At 29.9% G+C, this 16,677-nt stretch overlaps 4 protein-coding genes across 5 annotated transcripts; 3 read left to right on the top strand and 1 right to left on the bottom strand.

Annotated features, from left to right (window-relative positions):
- Positions 1-381: 381 nt before the first annotated feature.
- On the top strand, positions 382-4,596 carry LOC132914227 (putative uncharacterized protein DDB_G0277255). 2 transcript variants are annotated; one of them, XM_060973143.1, is made up of 4 exons: positions 382-429; positions 717-1,115; positions 1,812-3,221; positions 4,316-4,596. In XM_060973143.1, the coding sequence occupies exons 2-4, from the start codon at positions 749-751 to the stop codon at positions 4,483-4,485; spliced, it is 1,947 nt and encodes a 648-aa protein (XP_060829126.1). In that variant the 5' UTR covers positions 382-429; positions 717-748; the 3' UTR covers positions 4,486-4,596. The 2 variants fall into 2 exon arrangements, with proteins under 2 accessions (XP_060829126.1, XP_060829127.1); XM_060973144.1 differs by having other exon boundaries at positions 391-1,115; positions 1,812-3,223; positions 4,316-4,507.
- Positions 4,597-4,624: 28 nt separating this feature from the next.
- Positions 4,625-9,951, bottom strand: LOC132914226 (uncharacterized). The gene is made up of 7 exons (XM_060973141.1): positions 9,825-9,951; positions 7,518-9,695; positions 7,272-7,434; positions 7,034-7,194; positions 6,758-6,971; positions 5,831-6,685; positions 4,625-5,763 (listed from the first exon to the last, which is right to left on the bottom strand). Exons 1-7 carry the CDS (start codon positions 9,897-9,899, stop codon positions 4,844-4,846), a joined length of 4,566 nt encoding a protein of 1,521 aa, XP_060829124.1. The 5' UTR covers positions 9,900-9,951; the 3' UTR covers positions 4,625-4,843.
- Positions 9,952-9,998: 47 nt separating this feature from the next.
- Positions 9,999-11,483, top strand: LOC132914215 (eukaryotic translation initiation factor 3 subunit H). The gene is made up of 2 exons (XM_060973127.1): positions 9,999-10,575; positions 10,650-11,483. The coding sequence occupies exons 1-2, from the start codon at positions 10,313-10,315 to the stop codon at positions 11,395-11,397; spliced, it is 1,011 nt and encodes a 336-aa protein (XP_060829110.1). The 5' UTR covers positions 9,999-10,312; the 3' UTR covers positions 11,398-11,483.
- A 314-nt stretch (positions 11,484-11,797) lies between these two features.
- Positions 11,798-15,960, top strand: LOC132914208 (sorting nexin lst-4). The gene is made up of 5 exons (XM_060973116.1): positions 11,798-12,318; positions 12,485-12,674; positions 12,772-13,223; positions 13,295-13,987; positions 14,085-15,960. Exons 1-5 carry the CDS (start codon positions 12,304-12,306, stop codon positions 14,334-14,336), a joined length of 1,602 nt encoding a protein of 533 aa, XP_060829099.1. The 5' UTR covers positions 11,798-12,303; the 3' UTR covers positions 14,337-15,960.
- Positions 15,961-16,677: the final 717 nt, after the last annotated feature.

Below are 16,677 nucleotides of genomic sequence, written 5' to 3'. Positions count from 1 at the left end.
ACATGTGTTCAACAAATCTTCACATAAGCAATATGTAACTACTATTTTATAACAATAAGTTTCAAATGTACAGATGTTTAATTACAACAATATTCTTTACACACCGCCTAGAATATTATAATTTTTTTTTCATTTGTTAAATTAACGTAAAATACTTTGTGAGATACATATTACATATTTTCTATTTCTGAAAACACTTATAATTTATTTATTTTTACAAATATTTAGTACTCAAATATATAATTCAAGTATATGTAAAAAATAACAACGAATAATTTACCATAATTAACCAATCTCTTATACAAGTAACAATAATAGGCTAACTTTGTATTACGCGTTTCTTCCTTCGCCACGCCTCTGATTGGTCGGCGCGTTGCTCAGAAAAGAATGCGCGCGCACGAGAATGAAGCCGCGTGTAGAAAACAGTCGGTAAAACGATGCCAACAATACAAGACGTAGTAGAAATTGCTATCCTGTTTCTCGAACTAATCGTCAGTTTAGAAAAAGAAATTTAATTGTCTAATCGATTATAAATTAACTTTATCTTATTATTGTAAACCCGACTCATACCTACTTACTTATATACATATACATAAGTTGAACCGGGTATATACTACGTTTTGGCGGTTCACTAGTTGCACGCGGTATACGAAAGGGTGGCAGAAAGAAAGAGAGAGAAAGAGAGTAGGTGGTTGTACTAACACGAACTTTTTAAGGTGGCGGGCAAGAGTGAAGTGAAAAACGTGAAATGGAATTGCACACGCCGAAGCGTGAGACGCGTCTATTGACAGAAGCGTTGCCGTGCAGTCCGCCAATGTGCGATAGCATGCTTTATCCGTGGAACTGGGGCGACGAGGCGAGAAATGTGAATCTTAGTCCGGGTAGCTCGTGCTCGTCGCCGGAATACAGGGAGCATAGTGTGGTGGCCACGCGAAACGGGCCTCGGTCACGTTCAGGAGGCTCTGAGAGTCATCGTCGTGGTCGACCAAGAGCCGATGCCCTTTCCAATCTTATGATGCAAGGAAGCACCTCACCGAGCAGTATAAAATGTACTTATTGTAGCCGTGTATTCCCTAGAGAAAAAAGCCTCCAAGCACATTTGCGTACTCACACAGGTATCCATTATTTATTATTTTTAACATTAATCCGATCGTTTTTCCATGTTTTATAGAGAATAGAAGCGATTTCGATGGAAGTTTCTGTGAAAAAAAGTCATCACACGGCCCGTTAATAGATTGTACAGCCATATGATTTTAACGGTTTGGCCGACTCTATGCGGTCACGCGTCCCGCCAATCGCCATCATACGTACTTTAAATAATTAAATGACTTATTTGTAGAAACAGCCTCGCATGAACGAATCGATTTCGCTGAATATGAGATTTTTGTAGTATTTCTTGCATCGAACAATAAAAATTTTATTTATAATAGAGGGGAAAAAATATTTTTTTATAAATTTCGAAATATTCTTTGTTTGGAGGAAAGAAAAATGATCTGTGGCTTTCCTACCTAAATTGCTTTACTGCATGGAAAGTTATATAAATTCTTTCTTTATTCATTTATTTAATTTATTTATTTTATAAAAATAATTCGTTAGAGAGCATATGTATTTCTCTTAGAAAGTTTAATTTGCACTTTTTCAATCAATCTTTTTATTAATCATTATTTATAAATTGTCATTAAAAAATACGTTAATATTTTATGTATTAAAAATTTAATTTAGTGACTTTTTTAATGTACCAACACATTTGTAGATATTTTTTTTATTTTCGAGAGTGAATTTTTGTTACAAATGGATAATTATTATTTTAGGGGAACGTCCATATCCATGTGATTATCCTGGATGTACAAAAGCCTTTACGCAATCAGGGCAATTAAAGACCCACCAACGGCTGCACACAGGAGAGAAACCTTTTTTATGTACAGAACCAGGCTGTGAAATGAGATTTACGCATGCCAATAGGCATTGTCCAGATCATCCATATGCTACTCTCACACGATCTGATGATTTTGTATTAAAACCAGTATCGGAAAATACTGAATTACCTCATGATGTTACTAGATGGCTAGAACGTTATAAAATGTCCAGGGAAAGGGAGGATAGAACACCTACAGGAAAGAATGAACGTAAGAAAAAGACATGGAAGAGTAGCTCAGAGAATCACAAAAGGGTTAAGTCTAGAAAAGGTCTGATGATGGATGCAACAGGAGAGCAAGAAAATCTAGATTGCAAGCAATCTAATCAAAGATTATATTGTGGAGAGAGTCAAGACAGTCAAGAAGAAAGTCAAGATGAAGATCCAGCAGTATTACAAACATCTGAAGATGAAGAAATATCAACAAAGTTAGCAATTACTCCCTTAAGAAGACCATTAGATAGATTGCAGCCAAAGAAAAGATGGTTACGCGAAGCTTGTTTAGAACAGCAACTAGCCAAACCTTTAAATTGGGACACTAAACCTATCAATGTACCTATAACTACTTCGTTTAAAATTAATGGTAACCAAATGCAGTGGAGCTCACCTGTTGATAATTCATCTGCCTTGTTAGATAATTCATGTTTAAATGCATGTAAAGAAATTGAACTTGCAAAGTCAGAAGTAGATTCTCCTTATACATCTACACAAATACCTTGGGATGGAGCTACTGAAAATGAATCTCTAGAACCATCTGTAAAAGAAGAACCAAAATATGTATTTGAAACATCAAATACATTATCTCAAAACATTTGGAATTCTCCACAGCATCATATGAACAATTTTTCGAATAACACAAACCAAATGAAAACCAATATTAACCATTCTGTTTCTAAGTTTGAACCTTCCAAAAGTCCGAATCATACGTATTGGAACAATAATTTAAGAAACGAAACGACTGAATCTCCAATAAATCAGACTAACGTGAAAATTCGGGATTTTGCTCAAAAAGATATTTCCAAACAAAATACGTTTATGAATTCTCATATTAGCGAAAATGTGACGAGACCAACTGTGTTAATGTTGGCTGGAAGTTTCAATAATAATAATAACAACAATAACAATAACAACAATAAAGATACAATTTCAAAAGTACCACCAATTGAATCTGAAACAGGATTAAAAGTAGTTGTTCTTAAACAGGAGGATAATATTATCAAGTTACCAATTCCAGAAGATAGCCAGAAATGGCTAGGAGCTTTAGCTTTGATGGAATTAGCTAAAAATCAAGAAGAGACAGGGAGAGGTGTGAGTTTTAAACAGAACAGAAATGAATTCTCTGAGTTGAATTATACCCATTTATAGACTGTGATTATTGGCTATTGTAGTTTCATATTATTTTTGTATGGCAGAAAAAAATAAAAATGTATTTATTGCCATAATGTAGCATTTTTGAACATGTTAATAAGAAATTCTAATCTGTCTTTCTTGTTTCGCAATGAAGTAGCATCTTTTACAATTTTCTTTTGGTATTTTTCTAATTACATTATAATGTTACAGTTTATGTTGGCCATTTATTTGCATTTTACTGTAAAACTATATGTTATGACTTTGCCATTATTAATATTCCAAATAATTAAAATATTTGAGGTTTTTCTCTTTCTGTTTTTCCCATTTTCTTTAAAAAAATAAATTAATGTATACAAAAAATGTATTATGTTAGTAACTTTGTTAAGATTTAAATGTGTATTTACATGAAATTTAAAAATTTGCAACATATTTTTATTTGGAGGAAATAAAGCCATAACAGATTTCTTTTATAAAGGTACTCATTATCAGTTTCATGTACCTGTATAGACTGTTATAAAAGTAAACACTTTCTGCAAACGATTTTCTCACAACATATGCAAGCAATGAGAGTATATTACTGTAACATTAAATTATATAAAAATATTCTTTCTTTTGAAACTTTTGTTGCTCCAGTAAAAGAAAGAAACAAAATTGTTATATTTTGCGAAAAGTTAAACATTATACTGTGCATATACAATGTAACTTATAAATTTTATCTGTTTTGTGATTATGTAGTGACATGAATATATTCTTATATACTTTTGATTTCGAACGTATATGAAACACAATATAAAAAGATTCGTAAATGAAAAAATTCATTAACTTAATCATTCACCCGATTTGACAAAAATTTTAAGTATTATTTTCTTTTCATTGATTATACTTTCATACTTGTTCTAAACAATTTATGTAATAACTGTTAACTTTGCCGCTATTTGATCGTTTTTATTCACACTTTATATCAATTAGTAAACAGTAATTCATGTGAAAATTCTTCAATTTTTTACTTATTATTTTATAAAATTATAAAATGTTACGTTTTCCTTTTAGGTAATAATGCAACAATTTATTTATTATTATCGGCCATACCATATAACGATACAAAAATTTGTGTGATACTTAGAATATTAAAAAAATTTACAGAGGAAAATTTTTTGTCGAAAATATTGGATGAAGTTTGTAAAGTATTTAATTGGAATAAATATAATTATTATTTATAAGATGTTATAAAAGAAAAGTAATGGGTAGTGATAAGGTAAACAAATCTTTCATTTGTAATATCATTAAGTAATTTTAACTCCTACAATTTTTTACTAGATGTGTACATATGTGAAATATTTTAATAAATATTTTTAAAAATTTTACGAAATATATTTAATTACTTCATAACACCAGTACATAAAATACATATAATGCGATTAAGAAAAAATTTTTAATTATATCTGGTATTTTTTTCATTATAAATTAACTTTAATACTTAATAAAAAATACATACATAATACCAGTCTCTTTATGATTCGACTTTTTAATATTTAATATGCAATATTTGTAGTGTTGTATGAGGTTATTGTAATATCATCATTTTTCTTTTGATTTTTTAGTTCTTACATTATGTGATTCTTTATTTAGAACATTGTGTTCCATACATCTTCTTGTAATTCTTAATCTAGTATTTTCACTTCCGCGTGAGAGTGTTTTTTTCAAATTATCTAAATTATTTTGGTCCAAATTTTCTGTATTTTCTTCGTTAATTCTATTTTGTTTTTGATATGATAAAATATCTCTTTTTATAAAAGATATAGATCCTTCATGAAATTCAGATGTTGCACTTTCTTTATTCATTGGATTCAAATTATCTTCTATTTTGTTGATAGAAAAATCCTTAAATAGTGCGATCACTTCATTGATCTTACTACAGTCATTCGAAGTTGCTTTCTTTGAATTTCGTGTTTTTCTAGAATTTTTTTGCAAAATTTCATTCACTTTAAGGTCTTCAACTGTTTTAATTAATTTCTGAACATTTTTGCTTGTTGCAAGCTCGTCTAAATTATCTATTGTTTCATTTAAATATTCTGATATTTCTGGTGCTAATAGCTCGATCTTTTTGATTATATCTTTCATCGAAACGTTCGAATTGTGTTGCTGTGTATCAATCAATTCCTGCAACGACAAACTCCTTTTGAATTGATTTGTTTCCTGTTCCGTTTGATTAACGGTTTCAGAGTATTCTTCATCGAAAATTTTTCGTCTCGTTAATCTACTATGCGATCTTGTCCTTTTGTATCTGGATGGTGGTGAAGAAGTATCTTCATCGTCACTGAAGTTCATACTAACTTTGGTTAATTTTAAAAGAGGAGGAGTTCGATTACGCCGAAGAGTAATAGGTTTCTTCACTCGAGTATTATTAATAATTGGTGTTATACAAATACTTCCTTCAATGCTCGACTTTTGCACGTATTTACTTATGTCGATATCAGAAGCATCAGGAACTGTAAATTCTGTAAAAAATTAAATATAGTTTTATGTTTCAACTTACATTGTATTTATACTTACATAAATACTTACTAGAGTAATCAGAAGGATTAAATATATTTTGAAAACGATAATCAAGCATCAATTCTTCAACAATCATGTATATTGGATGTCCTTTCAATTTGCACATGTTGCATATTCGAATCAGTAAAGAGATGATACTCATTATTTTCTCTTGTTTTGTATTCGAAAAATTTCTCAGGAAGTAAGAGAAGTTTATTAATAATAATACATAGTCTATACTGTAAAAACGTTCTTGCCAAGGAAGACATTCATTACTACATGATAATATGTATCTTTTTGTTTTCATCAAGTTTTCCTTTATTTTAAATGCACCATGGAAATGTTGTAACGAAGCTGTGGTATTTTTTTGTAATGCATATAATTGTGCTCTAATATGAGTACTTGTAAATACCAAATAATGATATGATGTATTTTGGCAAACATAACAATTACAATCTTTATGACACATAAATTCAGGTAAATCAAACACTTTATTTCGGAGAACTGGTGAGGTACTATTCTCAGGAAGATCTCTAATAGGATCTATAGTTCGAGTTGGCGTTATTAAAACACTTCCTGTATTCATTTTCGTAAGATTACTGTTCATCGATAGTTTAAATGTTTCAATATTTAAAATATGTTCCAATCCTTGAAGTTTTACTTCACAATCGTTTAGTTGTGTACGTGATAAGTCGATGTAACAGAGGGATTTTAAAATTTCCGCAACTCTTATGGTTGCCCCCAACATTTGTGCTGTTTTTAATCGCCGTACTAAGTGAGCGCTAATTTCTTGAAAAGATAATAAACAGTTCATTCGTAAGGACAAATTAATAGTGGCAGAGAATAGTATGTCAAATCCAAACAGATACTTATGTTGAGGTTTCCCTAAAAAAAGTATTGGAATATAATATTACAAGTTACGAAGATAGAAAGTGCGTTTATACACAAAAATTTTACATTTTCTTTCAGAAAGTTCCTCGTTTAAGTTAACCAGAGAATACAAAGTTTCAACAATATATCGAGTGTACTCTTCGTGTTTGATATTTTCTTTGTATAAATAGCAATTGTATAAAATTCTATCTAGGCTGTATAAGTATACAGCTATATTTTTAAAGAAAGAAATCCCTGGTAGTTTTCTGGACTCATCAAGTAATTTTCTAGCTTCATCATGCTAAGAATAAAATATATGAAATAGTTATAATGTTTTTAATAATTCATAGATAATAAACTTACCATGTTACATTCAAAGTAAAAATCTGATAAGCTTATCCAAAAAATAGCGATCGCGTAAATTATATCTTCATCATTATTATCTTCCAATTTGATGACAAGCTCTTTAGCAGTATTAATCCATTCATAATTAATATACCTCAAAGATATGCAACGTCCAACAACTAAGAAGTTAATAATGTTCTAATTAATATTATAATTTCTATATGTTTTAAAAAAAGAAAATTTAATATTTATGTACCATAAATAATTGTAGAATTATCTTGCAATTCACATGCTAATGCATATGCAAGTTTCCATATATTAATTTCACATTCTTCGTACCTATATAAATGAGCATATTCACCTGCTATGACTAATGTACGTAAAGTTATCAATGGTTCGTATCCCTTTGCAATTTCCTTCTGTTAATATATATATACATAAATATTTAGGAATTAATTTGAAGTAAAAATATAATGGAAGATGTGACGATAATCAAACTTACGAGATTTTGTTTTAAACATCTCTCCCACTTTTTTAATGGCACCTGTAAGTATGTCATAAGTCTAGAGTCTTCCTTGATATTTATCAAGCTATAAGCTGGTATTACATTACGAGATTCATTTTCTCCAATTTCGTTTATTTTTGGAGCATACAATGTGAATTTCGTATTTTCGATTTCAATTTGAGTCCTTTTACTCACAGCATGCAATTGTGTTACAAAGATGTAAAATTCTAAATTGGCTTGTAAACACAAAATGGAGTAATCCACCTGAATTTCTTTCAAGTTTGAGATAGCTTGCTTAATACATTCTAAAATATTTTCGTTGTAATCGAAATTTAATGAATGACATACTAACATTTGGACCGTGTAAGCGTATTGTATTGGGTTTACTTTTAAAGTTTCCAATTCACTAAGAACTTTCTGAATTGCGACAGATAGATTAACTTTTGCTTCTTGTAAACCTTTTACCTCCTTTAAACATAATTCTACAAGATCGTATTTCGATAATTCTACAGTTAATCCTAATTCTTCTATCTTTGATTTATCCTTCTTCAAGCAAGCTAGCATGGTCATTTCCATAATTTTCTTGGAAGTTACAGACTTGAGTTTTATATTTGTCCACATGCGAAATGCTTTTGAATCTGGATCATTGTAGTTCAATAACGCATTTAATGCAGTTGCAGTCATTGCTTCTCTGTACATGCCATGATTGTAATGAAGACTACTTATTTTATGTAATATGAAAGCAATGGGCTTGTGAAGATTGATATGCCGCGATTTCGATTCAATTCCATCAAACCGTATAATAGAAGTAAATAACAAAGAAAATAAAAATATGCTTTCTTCATAAAAGCAACCAGATATTATGCCTAAGTTATAAATCAAGGCGCTAGAAATGGACCATAAATGTGTCCACAATTTGCATTTACATTCTTTCATTTCGTAGATAAATGCTATATTTTGCTCCAAAAACCTTCTAGCTATTACACAAATATCTTTTGATAAATCATTTGTAGAAAATTTGCTAATTAAATTGATACATCTGGTCTTTATAGCTATTGCATTATACATATCTTTTCTGACCATACAATTTTCACTTTGGCAAGATTTACATTTGTCTGATGTCTGTTTGATAAAACATATACTCATAGATTCAATTAGATTCATTATTTCCAACAATAAGTCATTTTTTATATACACTTTCTTCTCACTTTTTATACATGTTTCCCAATATATAAACAATGGTTCTAAAATATGGATAATATTGAATGTAGCCCATTTAATAGATCCTGTATATCCATAGCTTTTTGTAAGTCTTTTATAATTATTGGCCAACTTTTGAATTGCTTTACTGTCATTTTCTATTAAATATTCAACTGGCTTTAAAAGTATAAGGCATATAGACTCAAACAATAGAAAACATTGGTAACATTCTTCATCCTCAACTAAAATCTTCTTAAAATAATTGCTCATAGTATTTAAAGTTTTGGTTGGTGTCTCAAGGCACTTTTCATTAATATTTTCACATATAATTCTACTTGTTATATGAAGCATATGACGACATATGACATGCTTCTCTTCAGTGTTAAATAGTAATTTAGTCTGGATTAAGTAATCAGTGGTAAATGTAGAGAAATCAGATAAACATTTATTTGTTTCTGAATTCATGATTATAATTTTATCCAAATATGAACTAATCTTTGAAAGTAATTGCTTTGTGGAATTTTGATATGCAATCTGTATCATTTCTAATTCATATTTTATAATATCTTTTAATTGTAAATTATCTTTGGAACCTGATGGATCCTTTTGTAGAATAAGAAATTTATTATTAACTGCATTATGCCACAAATAAGCTATTTTTACTAACATATCACTCACATTGTCGTTAGAACAATTAGAACATAACTTCTCTGCTTTTAAATAAACACATACATTGTATGCTTCATCAAACATATACATTGCTAACAAGCAACGAATGATATGAAATAAACTACAAACAAATTTATTATTATTTAATATATTGGTTAAAACTGAACACAGAGCGCAAGTTAATTTATAGATCTCTTTTCCCATGGCATAATTTTCTCTGTTGCATTTATCTGCAGTGTGCGAAAGATACAATAACAGTTTAAAAATATACCTGTTAATGTCTTCATTTTGTTTGGGTATGATTGCCTAAAAATATAAATATTAAATTTAATACGAAAATAGACACAAAAGGTACAATTATTATTTTATTTTATTATTATTTATTATTATTGTATATACTATATATAATTTATTATCATTACAAAAATTACGAACCTGAATATCTTCTATTATACCGTTTAATTCTCCCGTTTGAATTAACTCAATCCATCTTTTCATTTTTCCATCCATGTTATTTATTTTTGTAATAAATATCTGATATTTCAACGAATTGTATACTCTATAAACTGGTCATGAGGGTGCAGATCATTTCACATTTACGCGCTGCAAATGTGTCATGAAATAAATATGTATCAGTATGTATAATCTACATTCCAATAGTTCATCAAGATTTTTAATGCATATTATGATCATGATTGCTATTTGATTTGTTTAGCTTTACATTTTCTCTCTGTCTCTAGTAACTCGACTTGTTAGAGGACCATGATACATAGAATAAGTATGGTTCCGTATCTATGTTATGTTTGTTCTCTTATGCTCTGCTTCTGCATAAGAGGTACATTTTAACTTAACCTTAATTGATAGGAAAGTGTCTGAAAGCATATTGTTTAAAAGATTACGTTAGTATTAATTTTCAATTAGAAATGAATTCAAGAACTCAAACTAGAAGAATTCCCGAAGTAGAGCCACGAATAGATTATGTGCAATGCGACGGGTTAGTAGTCATGAAAATGGTAAAGCATTGTCACGAAGAATCGATGAGTAACATGGATGTAGCTCAAGGTGCTCTGCTTGGTTTAGTTGTTCAAAATCGTCTTGAGATTACCAATTGTTTCCCTTTTCCCAAAAACGATGAGATCATGGATGAAGAAGAATATCAGCTTGCTATGATGCGTCGTCTTCGATGGTAAATAATATTTAATACTAACAAGTTTATTAGTGTATAACAGTATAAATAAGCAAAAATCTCCTTTTTTTCAGGGTAAATGTTGATCATTTCCATGTTGGATGGTATCAGAGTGCGGACGTTGGCAATTTCTTAAACGTATCTCTATTAGAATCACAATATCATTATCAAACATCCATTGAAGAATCGGTGGTGCTTATATATGATACAGCCAAGTCAGCAAGAGGTTTTTTAACTTTAAAAGCATACAGGCTTACTCCCCAAGCTATACAAATGTACAAGGAAGGTGAATTTACACCAGAAGCATTACGTACTTTGAAGATTGGTTATGAAAATTTATTCATTGAGATCCCAGTTGTGATAAAGAACAGTAACTTGACCAATATAATGATGTCTGAACTAGAGGAAATGATTCCCGAGGAAGAAGGTACTAAGTATTTAGATCTCGGAACAGCCACAGTCTTGGAAAACCAGTTACGTTGTTTGATGGATCGTGTGGATGAATTAAATCAAGAAGCTATGAAGTTCAATAGATATCAGCAGCTAGTTGTTCGTCAACAGCAAGAAAAGAACAGACTTTTGGCTAAAAGAGCTCAAGAGAATGCTGCTAGAGCTGCTAAAGATGAGCCTCCATTGCCAGATGATGATATCAACAAATTAATGAGACCTTTACCTGTTCCTCCTAGACTGAATCCAATGATCGTTGCTGGACAGATTAATACATATAGTGAACACATTTCTCAGTTTTGTGCTCAAAGTTTAGCAAAATTATACATTACTCAAAGTCTACAGAATGCCAAGGAATCGAAATCTTCCCATTAAGATAAGCCTAAATGTAATTCAAAAATTTCCAACATTAAACATAAAGAAATAATATTCAAAATAATAAAATTTTCTAAGAAAGTGTATGCATTTATATTTAATCTTTGTTGTTCTGTCTTTTTATTAATCATATGTATTTAAAAACTTATTATTTTCGAAAAAAGGGAAGCAAAAGAGGAAAAAATTGGAAGAATTCATATTTTTATTCATATAATGATCATTTTAAACATTATTTTCATTGGCCATTTATTAAATATTTAATATATAAAAAAACTCATAAGAAATTGATAATTAAAATCTACGTTGATGTAAAAGAATTTTATTTTCTTTGTATGTTACATAAGATGCGCAATTTCTCTTTTTAATTCTTCATTCGCAACTGTATAAACGGTTCGTTCAAGTGTACACACCCAGACAAAAGTTTAATAAGCGATATAAGAGTTACTTGTTACTTCATAGAGGCGGATCCGAAATCAGTAGCGGCTCGTAATTTTATACGCCCCGTGTTTCACGGTTTCTAACCTCTAATCACAAAATAATTTTTTCTGTTTTTTTTTCTATTCATCGAATTACATTCCATCGGCCTGTCTATTCCTATCATTTAGAATTTCCTTCCGATTTTCGATATGGATGTGATTCACATATAAGAAATACACCATTTTCCGAAGTCATGAAAGCGTATTATGTTTCGTGGACAGTAGTGGTGTACAGTCGTTTAAATTTTCCATTTATGTGGCACAGAATCGCACACACATTAAGGCACAAATACGTAAATGTCAGTCATACGGGTAAGCAGATCGGTGTAGGTATGTGACCGGGTGCAATCAAACAATTTGAAATAAGGAGACGAAAAGTTGCCGCACCAGTTGTTGCAATTCGAAATTACTATTAGTACATGTACTTACAATGGAGGGCCACCAGGTGTGTAAAACCTGTTAAGAATACAAAAGCGATTGATATATCACTGTTTAGTGTTAGATCAGTTTTATGCATTATGACTCATTCTTTTATGCGAACTTTTCAAGATAACTTTCTTCACTTTCGAATGTATTTTTATTGTATTAACGTTAAATGTTTATTTTTCCAGGTAAGAGCATTATATGACTTCACTGGAGAGCCAGGAACAGCAGAGTTGTCTATCACAGCAGGAGAAATGTTGACTGTTATGAGAGATAATGTGGGTGATGGATGGTGTGAAGGTTTTAATCAGAGTGGAAAGTCTGGATTGTTTCCAGCGGCATATGTTCAAATTGTTGACACTCCAGCATCTGCTCCAAGTATACTTAAATTGTTTCATTACATATGAACAAATTTTTAAAGTTGCAGAAGTACTAATTTGAAAGATTGTTATATTCAAATTTTCTTGTGCATTAGATGCAATGACTTCATCCCAACAAAGTTCAGGGGATTATTGGGATGATGAATGGGATGACGATTCAGAAGTTGGACAAACGCAAGCGTATGTTCCTCAGCAACAACAACAACAACATATGATGCAATTGCAACAGCACAATAGTGTTGATTATGGAGATTCAGTTTCTATGCAAACTATTCATTCTGTGATACCTGAAAGGCCTATACCCAACATACCAAAGAAAAATAATAAATTTTCTACATTAATAAAGTCTGGAGAAGATAGTTATTTATTAGGGATGAGAGTAGCAAATGTTCCTGAAAATGAGAAAATATATATTGAGGAAATTGAAGGTGGACGTTTTAGGTGGAGTTCAAGAGGGGAATCCTACAACTGTGTAGTTACATCTCCTAAGAAAGAATCTAAACTGAAGGGTCTTAAAAGTTTCATAGTTTATCAACTTACACCAACGGTATTTAATTTTTGTATCCTTATATCCTTGTAACAATAAATCATAGAATTATCATTGATTCTTTGTTATAGTTCAACAATATTCAAGTTTCAAGAAGATACAAACATTTTGATTGGCTACATGAACGTTTGGAAGAAAAATATTGTTTTATTCCCATTCCACCATTGCCAGATAAACAAATATCAGGGAGATATGAAGAACAATTTATCGAACATCGACGCACACAATTACAAGAATTCGTTGATTACGTTTGTAGACATCCTGTACTGGCGCGTAGTCGCGTATGGGAACATTTTATAACTTGTACAGATGAGAAAAGGTGGAAGGCCGGCAAGAGACAGGCTGAGAAAGATGAATTATTAGGCGTAAATTACTTTAATGCTGTGCAATGTCCTGAAACAACTTTGGATGTTATAAAAGTGGAAATTCAAACGGATGCTTTCAGTAGATTTATAAGCGGATTGGATCCGGTTGTTAAAAATTTCATGGCTATGGCTGTTGATCAAACAAAGAAAAGCCTTCTTTATAAGAGAGAATTTCAAAAAATTGGTCAAAGCTTTAGTGCATTAAGTCATGCATTAGAAGGCGACGATAGTAGTCGAGGAAGATTGACCTACGCGCTAAAAATAACGGGAGATGCTTATAACGATATCGGCAAATTATACGAAGAACAGCCTAAGTTTGATTGGGAACCTTTGTCTGATAAATTTCATATTTATAGAGGAATCATCAGTAATTTTCCAGATGTAATTAGCATACACAAGGTAACCGATAAAAAAGATTTTATTCTTTAAAGTATAGTTTTATGAAGAAATTTTGGTATTATTAATTTGCTTTATTCTCTTTCTTTAACCTGTTTAGACTGCTGTACAAAAACGTAAAGATTACGAAAGGTTAGTAAGTGAACATAAAATGGAGCCACAACAATTGCGAGATTTATCTCATCGAACCGACGTAATAGCACGAGCTCTTCTCGCCGAAGAAACGCATTTTCAAACAGAACAAGAAATACATTTAACTCAAGCAATGAAAACGCATCTCGCGGAGCAAATTAAGTTTTATCAAAAGATTGTAGATAAATTACGGGAAGCGTTAAATGCATACGAAGGCTAAAATATGTGTATTTAATATAATAATAAGATTGCTTCGTTCATAATATCATTTGGTATAATACATAATATTAAAAGTGTTCATCTAGTTCAAAATGTATGAACTATATGAAATTCCAAACATTTTATGTTGAATTATTGATAAGCGTTGATTACAGAAAAGTTATACAAATTACACATAAGGGGCCAACAGTTTATTTTCAGATGTTACTACCAAAAACTTAACGTATATAGGAATGTGCAAGTATATTTTCTATTTATAGTATTTTTTCACACTTACTTCAGTTATATAACTAAGTTGATTGAAATAACCAATCAAACAGAAATCATATTAATCTACATTAAAGTAGAAATAAAATGCGATTTCCAGGAAGAAAGAAGCATCAACTAAACGGTATTATTAACGATGCCTAGTAATATATTGAATGTTAATATTAATGTTAATCTCTCGTGGCTGCTACTTCGGAAATTTATAGAATCATTCATTGTGTAATTTATTATTCTTCACGTATTTCAACTATGAAAATTAATTTAATTTTCAATTTTTTTACTAAGTGCAGTTATATAGTTATATATATATATATATATATATATATATAACTATATAACTATATATATAACTATATATATATATATATATCATTTGTATGTTTCATTACATAGTATTAACAACTACTTGGAATTTAAGCCAAACTTTAAACATATTATATCGAAATCAATGTGTAGTAGGAACATCATAGCAAACTACAGTCTAACACAAAAGTTTATATTACATTTTATAATAAATGTAAAGTTTATTATTTTTTATTACTACAGTTAACAAATATTAATATTATTTGTTAATTATATAATTGTATATTACTGTATAATAAATAAACTTTACAAACACATTGCCATGAATTTAAGGAATAGTAAAGATTTATACTTATAAATAAAAATTAAGTAAGATGTAAGTAGTTGTAAAAAGATCAATTTATATGGTGTAATGTAAACTTCTTTTGTCAAGTTATTGAATGCATTTATTTATTAGACTATTCTTGTACTCGAACTAATTAATTTTTTCATATTCCGTAAAAAAAACATCGTTTTATATGATTCATGGATTATCAGTCCACAACTTTGTATTTCATAAAGGCAGCCACTGTATGTCGATAAATTATTAATATAAAATGTAATAATCATGTAAATTTCTTATTTTGTCTATATAATATGCAAACTGAAACTGCTACACATTTATCAGTTAACAAATTATAAAATAAAGCATATCATTGTTAATGTATTTAAAATAATTTGTATAAAAAAATAGCCTAATTTTAAACACAAACACACGCAATTCTGTAAATGTTATTATATGGTTATTATTATTGTTATCATTTGCATCGTCCATATTTTTATTATATTTGCATTCGTTTTCATATCTGAAAGGAAAACTTTCATTAAATGTGCATTAAATTAAAGTGCGACTAATTTACTTATTTTGTAGTTTATAAGCGTTCCGATATTTCTGTTTTATTTCTAATTAACAATCTTACAACTCAGGATGACTATAGAAAAGAATGATTACATTAATGTGATACTCAAACAAGCCAAGACAGCTAAATATATATATATATATATATATATATATATATATATTTATTCATCAACATTCCATGAAATAATAGTATCGAACATCCGTTTTGTATCACCACAATTAAGAAATTAAAAAAGATCTTATTAATTTCGAAATACTTGATATCCGCTTTCTATAGTTCTCGAACTTACAAACCAGTTTTTTCTATTTTTGAACGAAAAAAATTAGTCTGTCTCATGAAGCAATATATTATTAAAAATTTAATCGATCTTATTTTCGAAAATATCGGCTATTCGAATATAATATGTAATTTACAAAAATTCGATATTTTACATGCCTCAAAAAAATTAGCGATTTCAACAGTTCTTTTTGGATGTGTGGAATACATTGGCACTGTAAAGTGGTTTGATAGATTCTGATTTGCTAAAATTTTCTGCGTAGAGTTGATAAATTTGTGTCATTAAATTTTTTTCTAACGACTCTGATCCTCTGTATCAAGTACAATTAACAATGAAACGTCTGATAATAATCATTCTCACATGCACAAATTGTAAGCATAACAATTGCAAGGCTTGTGCAATGAGAAAAAGTTACAATAGGAAGAAGTTATTCTTGTAATCGGTCGGTAAATATAGGAGCTCAATTACGCTTAATTTATAGGCAACAGTTAAAATATTTTAGACAACAGTGCATTCTCCCTCCCTCTCGCTCTCTTTCTTTCTTTCACTCTCTTCCTCGTTCACTCCATACACACTCTTATCAGTCTGACGTT

Source organism: Bombus pascuorum, chromosome 14, assembly GCF_905332965.1.
Source record: "Bombus pascuorum chromosome 14, iyBomPasc1.1, whole genome shotgun sequence".
Lineage (NCBI taxonomy): Eukaryota > Metazoa > Arthropoda > Insecta > Hymenoptera > Apidae > Bombus > Bombus pascuorum.
Note: the sequence above shows the minus strand (reverse complement) of the source record. Positions and strands in the feature narration are given on the sequence as shown.